Genomic DNA, 20,009 nt, shown 5'->3' with positions numbered 1-20,009 from the left:
GTCTCCGTGACCACTGATTCAAGCTTGTGGGGGTTGAGATGGAGACCCCTTGAGGGAGGGTATGGATGCAGTTGAGTTCTGATGCTGTTTCCTTACAATAAGATCTGAAATTATAGACCTGACCTTAGCGAAGATGCGTTTCCTTCCTGAGGTATTTACTCCTCCTTACCTGCGTTATATTAGTTTCTTGCATTAACTTAACTAGGAAAATTGATAAACCCAAGTGGCTTCTTTCTTTCTCCTTAATCCCAGGGTGGGGGCAGTGGAAGGCAATCCATAGTAAAATCAAAATGCATATATCCTGATTTTTTTTCACTTATATTGTGAGAAATTCCCCCATGTCATTAAATGTTGTTGGAAAATAGGATTGCATATGATATGTATTTTACATATATTTTGCAAATTATTACTATAATTTTTAAACCATTCCTCTATTGTTGCACATTTAGTTGGTTCACAGTTTTTACTCTTATCAATAATTGCTAGGAATTTTCTCACAGGTAAATCTTTCACCCTCTCACAGATTATTTACCATGAACTGCAAGTACCTCATTTCACCTTTTGAATTCTCCTCAGTGCTAAGAGCAGGAGTGGTTTCCCATATGGCATTTAATATAAACTCGTGAACTTCATTCATGGTCTAGATTAGCTTTCACTGGGGCCTATAAAACCTGTCTCTTAATATTCAGCTATATGAAATCACCAGATCATGCCATGTCCAATTAGCATCTGTCATGAGCTATCCACTCTATAAACAGGCATCTCATCTTCCGTTATACTCAACTCCTGAAATGCTATTAGCAGAAACCTTTAAGGCTCTAGAGAATCAAAACAAAAGTAATAATTTTTTCAAAAATGCTTTGCAATGAATCTATCATGCATATTTATTTATAGCTGCAGCAACAAAGACCCCTATCCAAGTGATGTCCTTTCAAGAGGAATTATTTAACAAATCCTAGGCAGTACCAAGTTCAAACTATCTCCCTGGTGTGCCTGGTGCTGATGGACACCATCGGATGCAAACCATAACATCAAGTCCAGATTTGATAGTCAGGTACAAACAGCACACGCATGCACACGCACACAGGCGCACACAAACACACACACACACACACGTGTGCACCCACACACTCACACTACATGTATGATGGTAACACCCCAATATGAGAATAAGCTATTGATAAGACAAGTAGACCATCAAGAGAGAGACCACCTACGTCCCCAAGCTACCTGACTACTGCCTTTGGGGGTGAAGTGGGGGATCTTCTGGAAATCACCTTTAAAGCCTTTAGTTCTACCATTACAATGAGGCAGGCTCAACCCACGTGGGACTTTACTATTTGCCCAGCCCTGGGCCCAGAGTTGCTCGAGGAACACAAGTTAACCAAGATTTAGATTGAATCTATTTACTTTTCATTTCTATGAGGATTTCTGGAGCTGTTGTCAGTCTCTGTTTCCCTCATTTTGATATGAGGGGAAAAGAGATATGGCTGAATTCAATCTAAAGGTATCCTGCTTGCTAAACAATCTAGAGGCGCCAGAGAGTTACCATTTATAATATTATTTTAATATTTTCTATATTCTGTGTATGTGCATATTCTGTGTATTTTCTATATTCTGTGTATGTGCATATTCTGTGTATGTATGTGTGGCTACTTTTAGGCTCTTATTATCTCTTTATCTTTGTATAAATTTGGAACTTTTACTTCTCATGAAAGTGTCTGGTTACAGTACTGCATAAAGCGTAAGGCAAAGGTTGTTTCCTGGTCTATTCTTAGCAGTTGATAAGATAACCTTTCAGGTCACCTTCCATCTGATGTGCAGACTGGCTTGGTGTATGCCCCAGAGATGACAATCGTCCCCTCTGCCTACTTCCCTGTGTTAGAGGAAGAGGCCATCCAATTACCATGTGATCCCTGCCCTGACTTGGCCTCAGCTGATTGAATGTCAGACCCGAAATGAGTCAATTAGATTTTTCTTCCTGGAAGAGTTGGAATTGGTGACTCAGACAGAACTGGCTAGCTGTTTGGGTCTCTCTTTCTTGTGTTTCCCTAATAGCTTCAGCACATTAGCCTTCTGGGTCATGTTTTCCTTTAATACACAACTAAAATGTTTGACTGCTGTGATGGAGCCAAATGCCATGTGTTTAACCAAATTTCATTTCCTTTTCTTCTTCTTCCTGGGCACACAGAGGACCACATTTCCCAGCCTGCCATGCCGTGAAGGTGGGGCTGTGGTGTAAGCCACCTCCACCCATGGTCCTTAAAACCATACAATTCCACAGTGTTCTCTTTCTCTTTGCAGTGATGGTAGAGGCCACGTGTTCAAGATGGTGTAGCTATAAGATGGAGGAGATACACGAATACAGAGGGCCGACTCATATGCATTGTTCTACACCATTTTATATAAAAAATTCAAGCGTCCACTCTTGTCTGCTCTTGGTGGGGCTTTAAAATAAGACATTGCTATTTTTCTTTATCATTTCTCTGGACTTGGTGAGAGTGGGTGAGAGTTCAGTGTTTACCATTCTGCCACCTTGAAACTGGTATACCCTCTAAAATGTGGAAACAAGAGGGATTTTTCTTTATTTTATTTTCTCCTTAATAGCAATTGTTCCTTCCTATAACCAGCCTAACGCCCCTTGCAAGAACAGGGTGTAGAGGCTGGCAATTTAGTTTCCCAAAGTTCACTTGTATCCATGCAGGTTTTCTACATATAAAAGTAATTGTTTTCTCCCTCTGGTTTCTCAAAAATTCTTTGACATTACAATAAAAAAAAAATCTACCAAATGACTCCACTGAAGACCCCACCTCCTGACTCAATGTTAAGTCTACATAATATCAATCACATATTCATATCAATCATGAACACCTGAGTTCAGGAGAATGGACAGTGTATGCATAACCCTGGGAGTTAATACCTACTCCCTTGAAGAGGGGGGCTCTCTGTACTGGAGTGGGCATCTCTGGTTGCCCCCTGATTCTCCAAGCCCCACTGGAAAGAAACTGCTTTGCTTTTCTGACTGCTTTTCTCACAGATATTTCAAACTTGGTAATCCTTGATTCTACACTTGCTGTTTTCATCTTGGAGAAATAGTTTGGGGGAAGACAGAAAAAACAATATTTGTCAAATACATCCCACCTGCCTGCTATTTTGTTCCACATACTTTATCTCATTTAATTTTCCCAACCACCTCGTGAAGTAGGAATTACTACCCCCATTTTATAAGTGGGAAATCTGAATCTTGGAGGTGAAATGACCTGTCCAAGGCTGGGTGGCTCAGTAAGGATTGAGGGCAGGATTCAAACCCAAGGACAACATCCATGTCGTGAGACTCACCCCACTGAGAAATGGATAGATATATTTCATTGAAAATATTGTGGAAGATATGTTCTCACAGAAATTACTATTCATTCAGCTCTTATAATGTACATATCTTATCCCTAACCACAGCATATCTTTCCTCACCTGCAAGAATAAAAAAGAATTTCCTCACGTTTTTAACAAATATTAAGTGATCGTTACTAAACAGAACAAAGTCATTTGTTTATGAGTCTGAATGATGGTTAAATGCTTATTAGAGATGGGGCTCTATTGTCTAGAAAAGTAACAATTATAAGGTATTTCAAAAACAAATATAAAAGTAAGATGTTCAAGATGTTGTTGAAAATTTGGGCAACACAAGAGAGTTTAAAAAAAATCTATAATTACATTATCCAGAGGGGGAAAAAACATTTAAAATATTTTGATGATTTTTAAAACTAGAATCATTTTGCATATTCTTTTGTACATGGTGCTTTTCACACACTGTCACAAATGTTGTTCTAACTCATCCAAGGATTTTTAAAATATGAATTCACTGTAATATATTTAATATTTTTAAATGAAAAATTTCAAGCTGAAAATTGCTACAATGTATATTCTGACTATTACCTTAGAACAGATTTCTAGAAGTGAGATCAGACGGATCAAGTGAAAGAATATATTTTTCAAGTAAAAATTTTAAGTTATTTTTTGAACAAGTAATACGTGTACATGGTTCAAAAATTAGAATGACCTGAAAAGCCCACACTGAGACATCTTGGTGCCTCCCCCGCCCCCTGTACCTTACTGCTCCTTGTCCCCTCTAGGTAACTTTTTTTGTTTTAAGTTTCTTGTTTTTCCTTCCAGTGGTTCTTTCTCAAATTCCTTCACTTTTGCAAAACGGGAGGATATTTTTACACACTGTTCCATGCCTTGCTCTTTTCCCCTCATTATATATCCTGGAGATCTCCCCATATCAATTTGTAGAACTATTTCTTGTTCCTTTTGTCCAATTGCATTATGTTCCTTGGTGTGGATGAACCACAGTTTATTCCACGAGGCCCCCTGAGTTGTTTTCTTATCTTCTGCTATGATAAACAAAGCTATAATGCATAGCCTGGAAATACGTTATTACATCATGTTAGGGACATCTGTAGTCTAGATTCCAAAAAGTTGGATGTAGGGTGGCCCCTAGGGTGGGCGGGCTCCAGGCAAATATTTCTCGCAGAAGCAATTTGATTTTAAAATGTTTTACAAAAAGCCTTGGGCCCACGTGAGTTATAAGGGTTTATCAATGAAAATTCAGTACAACGAGTAGAAAAGAGGTACTTACGCATTTGTTGATTGTCCAATAAATGCACACACAGATTCCATACAGTGTCCAGGCATCATCGTTTTGTATTCGTTACTGTCAAACGTGCCATTCCGGGCTAATTTCTCCCATTGTTAAGATAAAGGTAGCAAAACTGTTATTACCTGCAACCCTCTATCTCTGCAGAACTTATTTGTATGAAACGGTTTGGATTTTCTGGTCTCTGCCGTTCCCTAGTACCATTCAGTCAATTGCTGTTTACATCCTTCCTCGTGTTACTGCATCCTCCATCTTGCCCCCAGTGAATACTGGCTTCCAGTGACTTTCTCAAAGGTTGTCACTGTGGTTTGTTATGAGAACCACGAATGCTAGTCTTACCGGAAGTACATGGGAAAAATGGGGGGATAATTTGTTTTCTGACCATGTTAACGTTACCATTTGGAATTTCATGGTTTAAGCGTAGAACAACACACCCTCCAATCATGTCTTCTGTTGAACTTTCAGGGTGTGGCTACTGCATTTCTTGATGTGACTTCTTTTGGTGTTGATTGAACCCTGACAAAGATTCAAATGTTAGCCAGGCTCCTGAGATTTCTAGGTCCATTTGTGTACTTCCTTGTAAAATCCACTTTTAGCAAGAACCCTGCTCACTTTCACCAGAACCCTCCACCCTTGAACCTGATCACCCTCAATGTCTGATCACCTTCCTCACCCTTCATCTCCACCCTGCCTCTCCCCCCGCCCCCCGCCATCGCCCAGCAATGTCTGATCACCACGGCCTGTCTTAAACAAAGAGTCCTGTTAAGTCAGCTTAGCGAGAATCATCCTTATCCCCGATCTTCCCTCATAGTAATTTCCCATCCACTCACCCCCACCCTGACTCTTGGCTGCCATTCCCACTGGCCCACGCTGCATTCAGAGCGAGCCCATGTCTCTCCCCCACTGCAAAATTCTATCGCCGTGGTCCCTATACCTATCGTGATGGTCCCGAATGAAGTCCACCTTACTGTCTAACAAGTATCATTGAATTTTTTTTCTTGAACAACCAACCCCTGCCTACCACACACTGTCACCCAGGGGGAGGCTAGGCGAGGGCCCAGGAGCAGAGTGAGAATGGTCCCGTCCACACAATGAATGGCTGCTCCTTGTCCAGTACAATGTAAGACTGACCTGGGAGACCACAGGATCACCACGTCAACTGGAGGCAGGGAAAGCCATCAGCCAGTGGGAGGGCAGTGGAAAGAAGAGGAGAAAGGGGTGGCCACACCCAGAGTGCCGCCTGACAGGTGGCACAGGGCCTGCAGGAGGGTGCAGAGACCTTTCTGGGGGCCAGTGGTGAAGGGCACACGGGGGGAAGGACGCCTGCCACCACCCTGCCAGACTCGGAGGCTCTAGCCCAGAGCCAGTGCCACACTCAGAGTACTCACAGAAGAGATCCGAGGCTCGAATCCAAGGGTCAGCTGTGCACTGTCAGTGGCCCAGAGTTCTGAACTTGTCCTGGTCTGACGTGAGAATCACCCCAAATGAACATGTCACTACCATTCCGGCAACCCATTATCATTCTGGACAGTGGGAGTGATCAGCTCACCACCTTGTCTTCTTGGAACTGGGGCCCATCAGAGTCCTGGGACTGCCCCATTAGCAGGAGTCTGACTTGCTAGGGGCATCTGGTCGACCCCACCCAAGGAGCTCTCCTTGAAGGGGACAAACAGGAGCTGGGGCCATCAGCTTGACGGGTCCCAGGCATTGGACGGTGACTTACAAAAACTGTGAGGTCCTTGTTTCATGCCAATGGAGTCCACACAGGACCAGGTTCGGGTTGGGACACCCTGCCTGGAGGGCACTGCTGACCTTGGCTAGTCCCAGGTACCTGGGGGAGACTTAGAAATAAAATTTCAGTAATTCACTCTAAAAGTAAAGAGTGGGTGAACTTTTTGCGTATAAATAGGCCAGGTAGTAAATACTTTCGGCTTTGTAGGCTATACGGTCTCTTTCACAGCTACTCAATTCTGCTGCTGTAGAGGGGAAAGCAGCCAAAGACAATATGTAAACAAATGGGCAGAGCTGCATTCTAATAAAACTTGATTTACAAAAACAGGCAGTGAACAGGCATTAGCCTACTGACCACAGTTTCCCAACCACTGCATGTGACAGAGGGCCCCGGGCAGAGGCTTCACTTTCTGGGTCTAATGGTGGTAATGGTGGGACTACAGGACCAATGATAAGTGCATCTGTAAATCTGGTAGACATGGTCTGATTCCCCTCTACAGAGTTTTTATCGTGGCAAATTTATCATTTGCTACCAGCAATCTTGTCTGTTTCCCTACAGCCTTGCCAAGAAAATGTTTTACCCGATTTTGAATTTTTGCCAATTTGATAGGTGAGAAATGGTATCTCAGCGTGATTTTTTTTTTTTTTAGTTGAGCCATCCTGCCACCTGTTGGCAGCTCAGTGGCAACTCAGCTCGGGCAGGGCATCAAACTGCTGTTGCTCAGAGCTTGCACAAAAGTGCAAGCTCTTAACCAACTGAGCCACTTGGCTGGCCCCTCAGCATGTGATTTTAATTAGCATTTCTTTCAGTTTGTGTGAAACCGAGCATGGGTTTTGTTTGTTTGCTTGTTTGTTTTTTAATGAACCATCTGTCTTTGGCTATTTTACTATATTCGGTTGCCGGAAAAGTCATGACACATTTTTGCAACGGAAAACATAGAAAAAATACCTGATGACTTCTCCGACAACCCAATATTTTGTTGTTGGTCTTTCTCTTCCTGATTTATAGAAGTTCTTTACATATTAAGGCGATCAGCCCATAACACATCCTCTGCCATTGCTGGATGTAGTGGTCTAGAATTGTCAATTAGGTAAAAGTGGTTGATAGTGTTATTCAGATGTTTGAGATACCTAGTAATCACTTGGGTGGTGGTGTCCAGCAGGCATTTGGAGCTCCGGTGAGAGGTCTGGACTGGAGAAATGAATTTGAAAATAATCGGTATAAATGGCATTGAAAACAGTGAGATGGCTGAGGTCACCTAGGGACAAAAAGGAGGTAGAGATGATAAAAACTGGGCTGCAGTGCATTTCAAAATATAAAGACCGAGACGGAACACTCAGGAAGACAGAGAAGGGGCTTCTAGGGGTGTAGAAAAGAAAGCAAAAGGCAGATTTTGGCCAAGGGAAGAAAGCATTTTAAGGAGGAAGGAGGCTCTGTCAAATACTTTCAGAGACTGAATAAGATGAGAATTCTTATTGAGAATTAGTCACTGGGTTTGGCAACAGCGAGGCTGTTGGGTGACCTTGACAGGAATTCTTTCAGTTGAGTGGTGGGGCCAAAAGCCTGGTCTCCCAGAGAGAGAAGTGATTAGAGAAACACAGCAGGCTGCTGGACAGTTGAGGGTTACCTTGATGTCTGGAGGTTATAAATGTAAAGATCTGTCTGAGCAGTCATAGCACAGGCAGAGAGCTGTGTTTAACCGGAGCTGTCCAGGAAGTATGAAATAGGTGGCAGCGGAGGATGCATGGATTGATGGACCCAAGAATCTAAGCTGAAAAATGAAGAGAGTACTTACTCAACAGTGAAAAAATGGTAAATTAATGGATTGGAGGTCTAGGCATGGCCAAAGCCCAATTTATTATACTCATCAATACAACAGATATCCATAGATCACCCTAGTCTCTTCTGGGTGAATTCCACACAGGCTCCATGTACATCTAGTTTATCAAGAAGTTCAATAAGGCTGGGTAAATATTTCTTAGATTTTATTCTTATTTGAGTTTACAACAATTCAAAGATAGAAGATGCCCATTATAAATGGGTACAATAGACCGTAGATATAAGACAAGGAAGCCCAATTATTGAAAAGACTTAAAAATGTACTGCATTTGGCTATATCACGGATAGACTATGATGTGGAATTTTTGTTGTCTTCCAAAAGATTCATTACCCTAAGTTTCCACTTTATCATGTTCTAAGAAACTTTATTTTTTTAAGGGAAAAAAAATGGTTGGTGGACAAGAATGAGAAATATGTTTTAAAAAGTTATCTGTGTATAAATAAAGTGTCTGATAGATTAGTGAAAGGAAGAAGTTTGGAAAGCAGGAATTTATAGACTGTATAAAAATACTGTAAATTCACATTCTGTAAGACTGATAATAAATGGGGTTTTGTGGGTAAATAAAAGAAGTCGTTTTATCAGTTGCATACCGATGTAAAGGCTTTCAAAAAAACCAGTAAAGAATTTTAAAGGAATCTGTATCCCTTTTACAAGTCAATTCAGCTAACCAGTGACTGATTTTTCCATGTCTTTCTTTTTTTTCCTATTACATGCCTTTTAGACATTTTCTTGCTGTAACCAAGATTAGGTAGCAAAAGAGAAAGCAGACAACTCATCAGTTATCCTACTTATTTATCAGCATCTATGAAAAATGACTAGATCTGGGAAGGGTGGTGGCAATTAAATGTTCTAGGAAATAAGGCATTGTTATTTATTCTAACGTTTTCATTTACCTGTGTTTTCCTTGGTCTTAGGAACATGAATAATTTAGAGTTGGCTGTACTAACTATTAAGATATATCAAATGGAGGTTTCCCTGTCTGAAATCTAAAGGATGTACAATAGCCGTACTCTGTTCGACTTTAGCAGATACTATTTCTCCAGTTGATTTCCCCTCAGATAAGTAGTTGGGTGCCTCTGATACATTTGGAGGGTCACAGAAAGAGCACTGGCTTAGGAATCAGAAACCTGGAATTTAGTCACAATTTGGTCACTGTGCAACCTTAAAAATGTAACTTCTCTAGTTTCAGTTTCTTCTGTTGTAAAATAGAGATAGAAATATCTACCCAATCTATTTCACAGGTACTGTTGTGAGAACTAAATAATAGAGTATATTTGAATGTGCATTAGATTATCTAATGCACTAGAATAAAGTTATTGATAAACGCTTTAACAACGTGGTTTGCTGTGCACTATTTTATGATAAAAAATCAAAATAGAAATCATTGGGAAATATAAATGCTTATGAATCACACAGCCCAAATGTAAACAAGTAATTTATAAATGCTTTACAATAAAATCAAATAAATTATTTATGGATATTTTTAAATAAAATATCTGTGCAGATAAATATTCATCAACTTAACCATTCTTTCTCTTATAAGAATGTTCACTATGTGATATTATAACTCTCCAAAGGAGAAATTCTATAATTAGTTCAGCTCTCTGCCTTAGAAGCTTCATTATAAGGCAGAAGAATGGAATAATTAAAGTTTTAAAATAAGCAAAAATATATAACTCTAAACCACAGTCCCCTTATTTTAAAGAGCTTAATAGGAACACTTCCCCTAATATATTTATAAACAACCTACTGTTTATATAACGTTAACACTAACTCACAACTTAAACCATGATGATCGAAGTTAATATGCATTTTTACTTCTCCTATCAGTTAAATTATTAAATATCTGATAGTCTTAAGAGACTTTATTGAATTTTTTAAAAAATGAATTCTATGTAATATAAAAATGCTTACATATTGAATATCTAAGGTGTTGGTCAAGTGTCTGGAATACAGATCAGCGTTTTAGAAAAATATTTGAGAGACATAGCAGTGTATATGACAGAGTCCCATGTAGAAATAAGCCTATGCAAACAGGTGACATATACAGGCATGAACAATCATTAAAGTAACCCACCAATTTCTCTTTTAAAATGGTAAACCTAAAAATTTCAATAGACTTCCTCAGAAGAGCACAGGAATCGCTCATTCTAAATCTTATAATATCTTGATTATACTGAATGGGACAGTATTTTTTAGTAAGAAGAAATGATCAATTATAATGTAGGTAAGAAATACTAAATTCTGGGTATTAGGAAAATTTTTGGGTCAAATGACAAAAGCATATCAATAAAATGTGTTTAAGAATAACTATATAATATTAATATTCTAATAGCACGGTTGTCTTTGCTATCAGTTCTCCATCAGAAATCTCTCTCTCTCTCTCTCTCACACACACACACACACACACACACACACACAAATCTCATACCACATTATCTCTACAAATGCAGCTCAGCTTATCTTCTGTTTTTGACTATCAAGTCTTTTTAAAAATCAACATTCTTTCAACAAATCAAAGATCAAAAATGATGCACTGCTTTCATTAAAGATCTCTCAAGGTCATTCTGTGTTAAAAGGCAGCCTGCCAGAAACTTGCAGAATTGAAATTACATTGGCATTGGCACAGGGAAATTCATAGAAGCAGGTAAAAGTGAATGTATCTTAGGCTCAGCAAAATATATTTAGGTCAGGTTAGGAGCAAGTAATGGGCAAATTTACCCTCAGCTAGCAGAGAGGTAGGTATAATTAAAATCATTAAACGTTTTCTTGGGCCCCTTTCATTGTATGATATGCTTTGCAGTACAACACACCTGTGAGACAAGAAAGGTTAACCTAGAATCCTGTTTCTTTAACCTGCAATTATAAGTTAAACAATAATAAAGTCCATTTCTGCTATGTCTGTGGTTTTAAAATTATTCATTGTAAACATCCTATATTCTTTCCCGTTTAATTTCAGAGCTTGAGCTTGTATCTAGGTCTATGTTAAATTATCATTTATTCTACGAAAAGCAGCACAAATACTGTTCACTCTGGTTTGAACACAAAGTCCTTTAAAAAATGTTAAGGCCATTTAATTGAGTCAGGGCCAACTGAAGATTACCCTGGCAGAAGTCAAACTACTGATTTAAGATTTTTGAAAAGGAGCCATAAGTGGCTGTCTTGTGTTTTCCTCCTTGGTGACTTAAGAGCAGTTTGTAGGAATTATTAGTCTCCAACATCTCCGTCTCGATCTCCAATGAGCCAAAGAAAATGAAAACTTAAGGCTAACAACGCCGTCCCGAGCAGATCACCCAATGCCGTTAGGTAGGGGATGGAGAAGCTATCCGGGTCCTTCCCTTTCCTCCAGAAGTGATGGACCATCCAGTCAGCGATCCACAGTAAGGTGAACACCTAGAAGAAAACACCAGAGATTACTCCTGTCACCTGGACACGGGACACTCCCAGCCTGGTAAACAGGACCAAAAGCTTAAACCAGTGCTTTCTGAAAGTTAACAGCACGTGTCTAAGTCAAGAAAGATTTAATTAACAGAAAGATTTTCTTTTCACACACAAAAATTCCATTTATCTCTGCAATAAAATTTTCTTCAATGTTTCAACATGTATCTTCTCATTCTCTTCTAGCCTCCCAATAACCACAATTATCCTTATATTTAATAGCACTGTACAATTTCTAAACCACTGTTATGTTTCAACTTCTTTCTATATGATAAACCTGTGAAGATGGAAGAAGATATATGAAGAAGGAAACAAAAATTAAAATTAGGAATCATTTAACATTCTCTTATTGCAGGTATATCAAATGACATAAAGGTGGAGAACTGACCATTCATTTACTAATTATAAGGCCACTGGTGACTTGACAAGGACAATTTCAGCGCAATAGTAAGAACAATAAACAGAAGGTAAGTGCATTGAGGAATGACTTGTCAATACAGGTACAGATATAGATACAGATATATAAATATAGATATAGATATAGACATAGACTTAGAGATATATAGATATAGGTATAGACATAGAAAGAGTCAACATATTTTAAAGGGCTATTCAAATACTAACGTGATATGTGTAAGTATTTTCTAGGATATCAGGACTATGAAGATCTTTGTGATGCTTTGAATTTGGGGATCAGATAAATTTTTTTTCTTTGACCCATGTAGAGTAGGAGGATTCTCTATCAAACTCTAGAAGTACTAAAGGGATTTGGGATTAGAGAGGTTCTGGTTCACTGGTTTGGGACAAGTTGGCAAGTACAGTATAGTTGAGAGTGGTGGAAGAGCACTTCTCTACCACGTACCATGCTGACTTTGAGATAATTAATAAGAGCCTTGGTGTAGGGCGATGAACAGAAAGGTAAAAAGGCACCGCGATCTCAGGTTACACTAATAAAAGCATAATGCAGACCCAGAGAGGGAGTCAGCCTAGCGCATCCTGAATGGCTCAGGACACATCCAGGCCGTGCGTGAGGAACTTGTTCACCCGTGTGTCTTTAGGTTCTAGCAAAGGGCATTAGCTTACAAAGTAGACACTTGACTTCTGACTGAATGCATGAAAATCAGCTGGAGACAATGTCCTATGAGAATAAGAACTGTTTGTCCTGGGCAGGGTGGGTGGGAGATGTAAACTTAACAAGGTTATTGTATCAAGAGACAAGAGTTGCTAACACATCGTTTCAAAGGGTAGAGTTTTAGGCTAAAGGATAAAAGTTACCAAAAGACAGAGCTTAAAAAAAAACACACACCAATTTGGACTGTCTACAAATGGAACAAATTATGTGGTAAACTCTGTATTACTGGAGTAAATGGAGATTCAATCAAGAAATTGGCTGAGATTGAGTAACGTGTGCAAAAGAAAACAATAGTTTTAAAGAGAATGAGGCTTTAAGGTTGGCAAAAAATATACACAAATGAATATTATATATGTATTATAATATTGCATATCTGTATAAATAAATTAATATCATATATAATATATCATATACCTGATACACCTAATTTACTAATTCCTTGGATAACATCTGCATTGAATGGGAGATTTGTCTAGAGCAGAAGTTGGCAAACTATTCAACTGGCTGCCTGTTTTTATAAATAAAATTTTTTGGAACACAGTGCTACCAATAGTTTACTTACTGTATATTTCATATACTATTTAATCCTCAGATCATTCTCATAAAATAGGTGCTATTATTATCACTAATGTTTATTTGGAGAAACTGAGTCAGATAAGTGAAGTAACCTGCTCTGGCTCTATGATGATGTAACTATGTAGTTGTGACAGAAACCACAAGGTCCACAAAACCAGAGATATTTGCTATCTGGACTTTTACAGAGAAGGTGTGCTGACTCCTACTCAAAAGAAAATTCTTACTCATATAGAGAGAAATAAAATCGCATCCTTACCTCATAACCCCATATCAATTCTAGGTAAAGTCTCAAGTATAAGAAACAATACTTAGGGCCGGCCGAGTGGCACATTGGTTAAGAGCTGGCTTGGGACGCCAGCTCTGAGCAGCAGGGCCCTGGTTCAGATCCCACATGAGGGCCAGTGACGCTGCGCCCTCTGCAGCTAAGATGGTGAACAACAGTTCAACCTGGAGCTGGGCTGCTGTGAGTCGCCGGCAACAGTGTAGGCTGCAGCCCCTGCTGTAGTGGGCTGCCGTAAGCTACCGTGAGTGGCTGGCAGCCAGTGTGAGTTGCCAAGAGCTGCCATGAGCAGCCATCCAGTGGCTGGCGACCGATCTGCCTCATCAGGGAAGAGCGCAATGATCACAATACCAACATGGGCCAGTGAAACGACGTCCTCCACAACTAGACAGAAGAACAAAAAGGACAGCAACTTGTCTGTTCCCCTTCCCTGATTCCCCAACACTGTTCCCCTCTCCCAATTCCCCAACAAAATCTAAAAAAAAAAGAAAAGAAACAGCACTGAAAAATACCATTAATTAAGTTAGAAATCATACAACAGGCCTGGAAAAAAATTTCTGCACTGCATATAACTGTCAAAAAATTGGTATTCAGAATATTTAGAATACACAGAGACCTCCTACAGTTAATAAGAAAAAGAACTAATCCAATAGAACAGAAAAGTAATCTAAAGCTCCAACAAACATATGAAAAAATGTTCAACTTCACTAAGAATATAGGAATGCAAATTACAACCACGTTAAACTCCATTGCATACCTTTCTGACTGGCAAAAATCAACTTTTAGACCACAATAATAGCAAAGATTGTTTTTGAAACAGTCTGTTGTGGGGCCATGCAGTGTTCAAAGTGGTTCATGTGTATGAAGTGAGTGAATTCTCAAAACATATCTATAATATGCTACGGATTATCACACCCTTTTGGGGCATATGTGGACACTTAAGGCGTATGCAGAGTATAAGAAACCTGCCCAAGATCACACAGCTCGTAGATGGAGTCAGGCACCAACTCACACAGTCTAACACTAAAGCCCAAGTTCAAATCCATCAGTACAGTGGGTTGTTTTGGTAAATAAGAACTCTACATGGGCAACAGGAGTGTGAACTGGCACAACCACTTCAGAGAGCAATTTGGCACTATCTATTAAAATTGAAGATATGCATCTCCTTAATTCAGCAATTCCACATTAAAAAACCCCAGTATTTTTTCCTTCTGCAACATGGATGGGTAAAAGGATAAAACTGTTCATGGGTCAAGGAGACTGGCCTGGAGTCTCTGCTGACCCCAGATCCTATGGGGCTGCCCAAGGACTGAGAGGACCAATAGCTTCGTGTGCTTGTGGAAGGTTGGCATACATGCACACCAAGAGAAATGTGCAAGAATGTTTGTTGCATCATTGCTGTAAAAGTAAAAAATTGGAAATAACCTAAAATGTCTGTTGACAGAAGAATGGCTAACTTACCTCTTAGGTGATACAACTGAACACTACACAGAAGCTAAAATGAATGAGAAAGAGCTACATGAATTGATACGAATATGTCTCAAAAGTATAAGGTTGAATGAAAAAAGCAGAAGACTATGTAAAGTATATGATTCTAATAAGGTTTATAAATATGAAAGGCCATCCATTATTTATAGACACACATCTGTAACTATGGCACAGCATGGCAATGATACCACTTCAGATGCTGATAACTGCTGGGGGGGGGGATGAAATGAGACCAGGAAGGGGCACACACGAGGCACCAACCACATAGAGGATGTATTTTTATTGATCACTTTGAAATAGTTGCTTCAATAATTTGTTAAGCGTTGATGAAGCTGGGTGGTCAATACATGGGTATCTTATTTCCTACAACTTCCTGTACATTTGAACTTCATAATAAAAAAATGGGGCAGTGGTAACTCACTGACCAGGGCGGCCCGAGCCACAACTTAGAATACCTACATGGAGGGATACCTGGGGAAGGAAGTCAGTATGCCCTGCAGACTCCATGAAAGGTTTGACCTATAAGTACCAGGTGGTACGAGGCTTATTTAAGAATTATTTCAATGTCTGTGTATGGACTAAGGAAATGTCTACATTCTCTCATCATGCTTGCAACTCTCCTCTCCAGGTAGGAAGATAAAGGGGTGTTTTCTGCGGAAACCAAATGGGGAAGACTCAGGACTCAAGGACATTAGGAACCATGAAGTATTGGCTGAGAATGAGGATGAACTGGAAGTCTGCATAGTTAATGGTGGGATTCCTTTAGACCCTTATGGTGTCCCGAGGACAGAGGCAGTAGCAGTAGAACCCCCCAAGAGAAGAAATTAGACATTCACATTTGGAGGACTCCCAGTGAAGTGGCCACCTGCCCCCTGCCCGCCCCATCCTCCAGTTGTAAAGAGCCCAGCCAATAGCCCTCTCCAACATCCAAGCTACTTAACCTCTCCATGCTTCAGTCTCTCCCTACAAAAGAGAAAATTATCTCATAGAGATGATGATGTGAGGATTAAATAGTGCAGAATACTTAGACCATAATAAATATTTGCTATAATTAAAAAAAACAAACAGGTCATATATGAAGAAACAAGAATCTGACTTTTCCAACAGCAACACTGGAAGACGAGGGAGCAATGGCCTCCAAATTCTGAGAGAAAGTATTGCCAGTCTGTAATTCTGTGCCCAATTTACCAACCAACTGTTGAAAGTAAACGAAAGGCATTTTAAGACACACATGCACTCAGAAAGTTTTCTCCATGTTCTCTTTCTTTGAAATGTTCTTGAAAATGGATTCATGCAAAGCTAGGGAGAGAACCAAGAAAGAGCAAGAACTGGGATCCAGGAGATACAAGAGCCAACCTGAGACAGCAGTGACGGAAGGCACCAGGAGCAGAGCTGTGCTGTGGGCTGGGAGCCAGTCACGCAGAGCAGGAAGATGAGTGCTCTGGAAATGAGGTCTCCAGGATAAAAGCAAACTGGCAAATTATCAGATACAATAGAGTTTGGGGGCAAAAACTAATTATAGCTATGTGATAATTGTGATGGAACGCTTGGGAAAAAAATAAGGATAGGTATATAGAGAATTATGCAAGTGATAGGGCAATTATTTCCAGAAACAATTTAAAACAAATAAAAAGAAAGGAAACATAATATACTACTTGGCTCTCTGATAAATGATATTTATAGTCATAGAATATAAATACTACTTACTTATTAAATAAAATTGAGCATTACAACATTAGAAGGATGAAAGTTGGGGAAATAAGTGTGGGGTAAGACAGTGAAATCCTCATCGACCATAACTACAAGTCCACAGACAACGTCTTGAATTGATAAAGCAAAATTAGCAACCCAAGTAAAATATGGAGATAAAAACCAGAAATAGCTAAACGAGCTCGGGAGGACTGTTAGTATCTAGTGTTTTATACACACACACACATACACACACACAAACAAATACATGGCTCCAAACAAATATATACACATTTTAAGAAAGGAAAACTGTATTAAAATTGTAATACTCAATATATAGATAACAAAAGATGAATACAAGTCTGCTTGACTGCTGCAATTACAAGAGGTGCTCAAAGTGGTTCCCATCAGCGTCCAGACACTTCTGATTACAGTGAACTACTGCTTGAGTAATGTTGACCAAAGTGTCCACTTGTATACATTTTTTTGGCACCCCTGGTGTGTGTGTGTGTGTGTGTGTGTATATGTATATATATATATATGTTTGTGTATATATATATGTGTGTGTGTATATATATATATATATATATATATATGGATGGGTTATGAAGTCATTTAATATGATTGGTCTTTTAAAAAAATGAAATAGAATAAAATAGAATATAATGGAAGGGAATAGAAAGTATTAGCACATCCAGCACACAGTAAGGGTATTTCATAAAATGGTTTGGCTATGAAATTACATATATTTATATATAAATAAAATACATAAATATGTGCTTTGTTTTCAATATAAACATATTTCTTACTGAGGGTTGTTGTGGTCAAAAACATCAAAAGCCACTGATCTAACATGTTTCTCTAACATGTTAGGTTCTAGGGATCTAACATGTAAATCACGGGGAGGAGAAAACCGTGTCTTCTTTCTATCTGATTCCTTTGTTTCTAACAAAACACTTACATGTGATAAGCCTGAAACAAGCATTTGTCGTTGAAGGGGCTCTACCCCGAAATAACTGTGTTATTGTCAACACAGTTTTAGTTCGATGCCCGACCCGAGCTGAGTTGCCACTGAGCTGCCAAAAGGTGGCAGAATGGCTCAGCTAAAAACATAAATAAATAAAAAAAATAAAATGAGATTACCATAACCTACCTCATGGGCTGGTTGCAGAAATTAAATGAGATAATGTATGTAGAGGAATAAGCAAATGTCTGCTATAGAGAAGTACTCAGTAAATTAGTGCCAACATCATTGTTTGTTGATTATTACACTGAGAATTTATGACCTTTACTTAAAAGGTTATTGGAACAGACATGACTTTTCACCATTCTGAGCCTTAGTTTGGGCTTCTTTCAAATGGATGCATTTATGTCTTCACAGTCTGCTCCAGCTCTAACGTACAAGAAATTTGCTGTCATAAACTATGTAGCGCTTGCTCTCCTAACCTTTGCATTTCTTTGCCCACCCATCCTACATTCTTATTCCAGCAATGGGATTTGTTTATGTTCCATTCCATGCAGTCTCTTTTTAAAGGTATTGTGATGACTTAAAGTTTAAGCAGATTTAGATTTATTAATATTTTTGTACATTAACAAAGAATATCAGTGTTTCCTTGGACACTGTTATAATGAATTATTAAAAACCACAATATGTATAAGATACTTGTGAATGCAACCTTTTTATTTCAAAACTAAATGATTTTTTAAAGAATGCATGCTTTTCACTAGGAAACCACACAAGATCAAATCAAGGGTAAACTGTGTTTTTACATCATCTGTTAGTTATTTATAAAATACGCATAACTGTTTTAGGTAAATATACCTTCTGAAAAGGCAATTTTGTAGCCTCGGCTAATTATGCACGTTCTAGATGTATTACTTGGAATTTGAATAGGCATATAAAGTACAAGAATATATATTTGCTTTAAACGATAGCGATTCTCTCAGCCAGCTCCTTCTCTGAGCTAGAATCAACATTCCCAAGGACTGGCAACCCCGCAGTGCTCCAATCACCAGTAACGGCCTTGTGTATTACATGAAGAAAAATGATTTCCTTGAGAGAAAAATGCTTAGAAATATGATACAAATAAACACCACGAAAAGCAAATTAGTATAGTTCTTCCTAACCCCTAAGTTACAAAGGCTGAATTCATTTCCCCTATAAAAATATGCTTCCTTAATCCAGTTTCCAGACTGGAAACATTACTCATTAAAATCTAGTATTTAAATGTCTGTTAAGAAGAATTTAGGATTATCCATCAACAGGGATTAAAGCGACTCCTGTTGTTCAGATAAAAACATCTTTAGTTTGATCTGAACTATTTTTGTAAGGTGGCAGGTGGGGGAAGGTGGGACATGAATGAACCTTACTTCCAGAAGGAGCCCATAATAGTCACCAAAATTCCCAAGGGGTCCACAGCACAAAAAAAGGTTAAGACCTTCTGTCCAAAGGAAACTCTTAAAATGCGTTCCAGGAGACATATACAATATTCACAGCCTTGCAAAATATTACAAACAATCTAAAAGTCCATTAAAAGAATGGATGAATAAATTATGGAATACTCATATAATCAAATATTATATTGTAGTAACATAGATGAACAGTTACACACGTGAACAAATCTCAGTACAATACTGAGCAAAAGAAGAAAGTCGCTTAAATACATATTCACTATGATGCTACTTTTATAAATTTCAAAACTATGCAAAACTAAAAAAACATATAATTTGGGTATTCAAATATATGCAGTAAAATCATAAGAAAATAGCCATACAATTCAGGATCAATAAAAATGCCACTTATGTGCTTCTTCCTTTGCTCTGGGAAGAGCAAGGGGCACATAGGTGGCTTTAAAAGGTATACGTACTGGTAGTATTCTATTTCTTAAGCTGACTGGAGAATGTACTGGTGTTCGTTGTATTATTCTTTATACCTTGTGCATGTCATTATTGTTTATCTATTCAATATTTAATATATGATTAAAATTTCAGGAATATTTTTTAAAAATCTTTCTTTTAATAGCACACCAAAATATTTGTGGTGGTAGTCTTTGAGTTGTGGATGATGGGTAATTTTACAATTATGAATATATGTTGCTTTAGGATAAGAAACAAAACTCAATAAACTAAAGAAAACTCCCATTAAACCATGACCCGAAACCCCTCCCTCATCTAAGCTCA

The 20,009-nt window shown here is 38.7% G+C and overlaps 1 protein-coding gene across 3 annotated transcripts in view; it reads right to left on the bottom strand.

Annotated features, from left to right (window-relative positions):
- Window positions 1–8,354: 8,354 nt before the first annotated feature.
- Window positions 8,355–20,009, bottom strand: part of SLC41A2 (solute carrier family 41 member 2) — a 126,161-nt gene continuing 114,506 nt past the window's right edge. For all 3 annotated transcript variants that reach the window (XM_019651894.1, XM_019651893.1, XM_019651891.1), the window contains one exon: window positions 8,355–11,619. In XM_019651894.1, the coding sequence (XP_019507439.1) occupies window positions 11,434–11,619 (186 nt within the window). In that variant the 3' untranslated portion in view covers window positions 8,355–11,433. The remainder of the gene's footprint in view (window positions 11,620–20,009) is intronic.

Source organism: Hipposideros armiger, unplaced genomic scaffold (assembly GCF_001890085.2).
Source record: "Hipposideros armiger isolate ML-2016 unplaced genomic scaffold, ASM189008v1 scaffold_168, whole genome shotgun sequence".
Taxonomy (NCBI): domain Eukaryota; kingdom Metazoa; phylum Chordata; class Mammalia; order Chiroptera; family Hipposideridae; genus Hipposideros; species Hipposideros armiger.
This window is presented reverse-complemented; position numbering and strand designations above follow the sequence as displayed.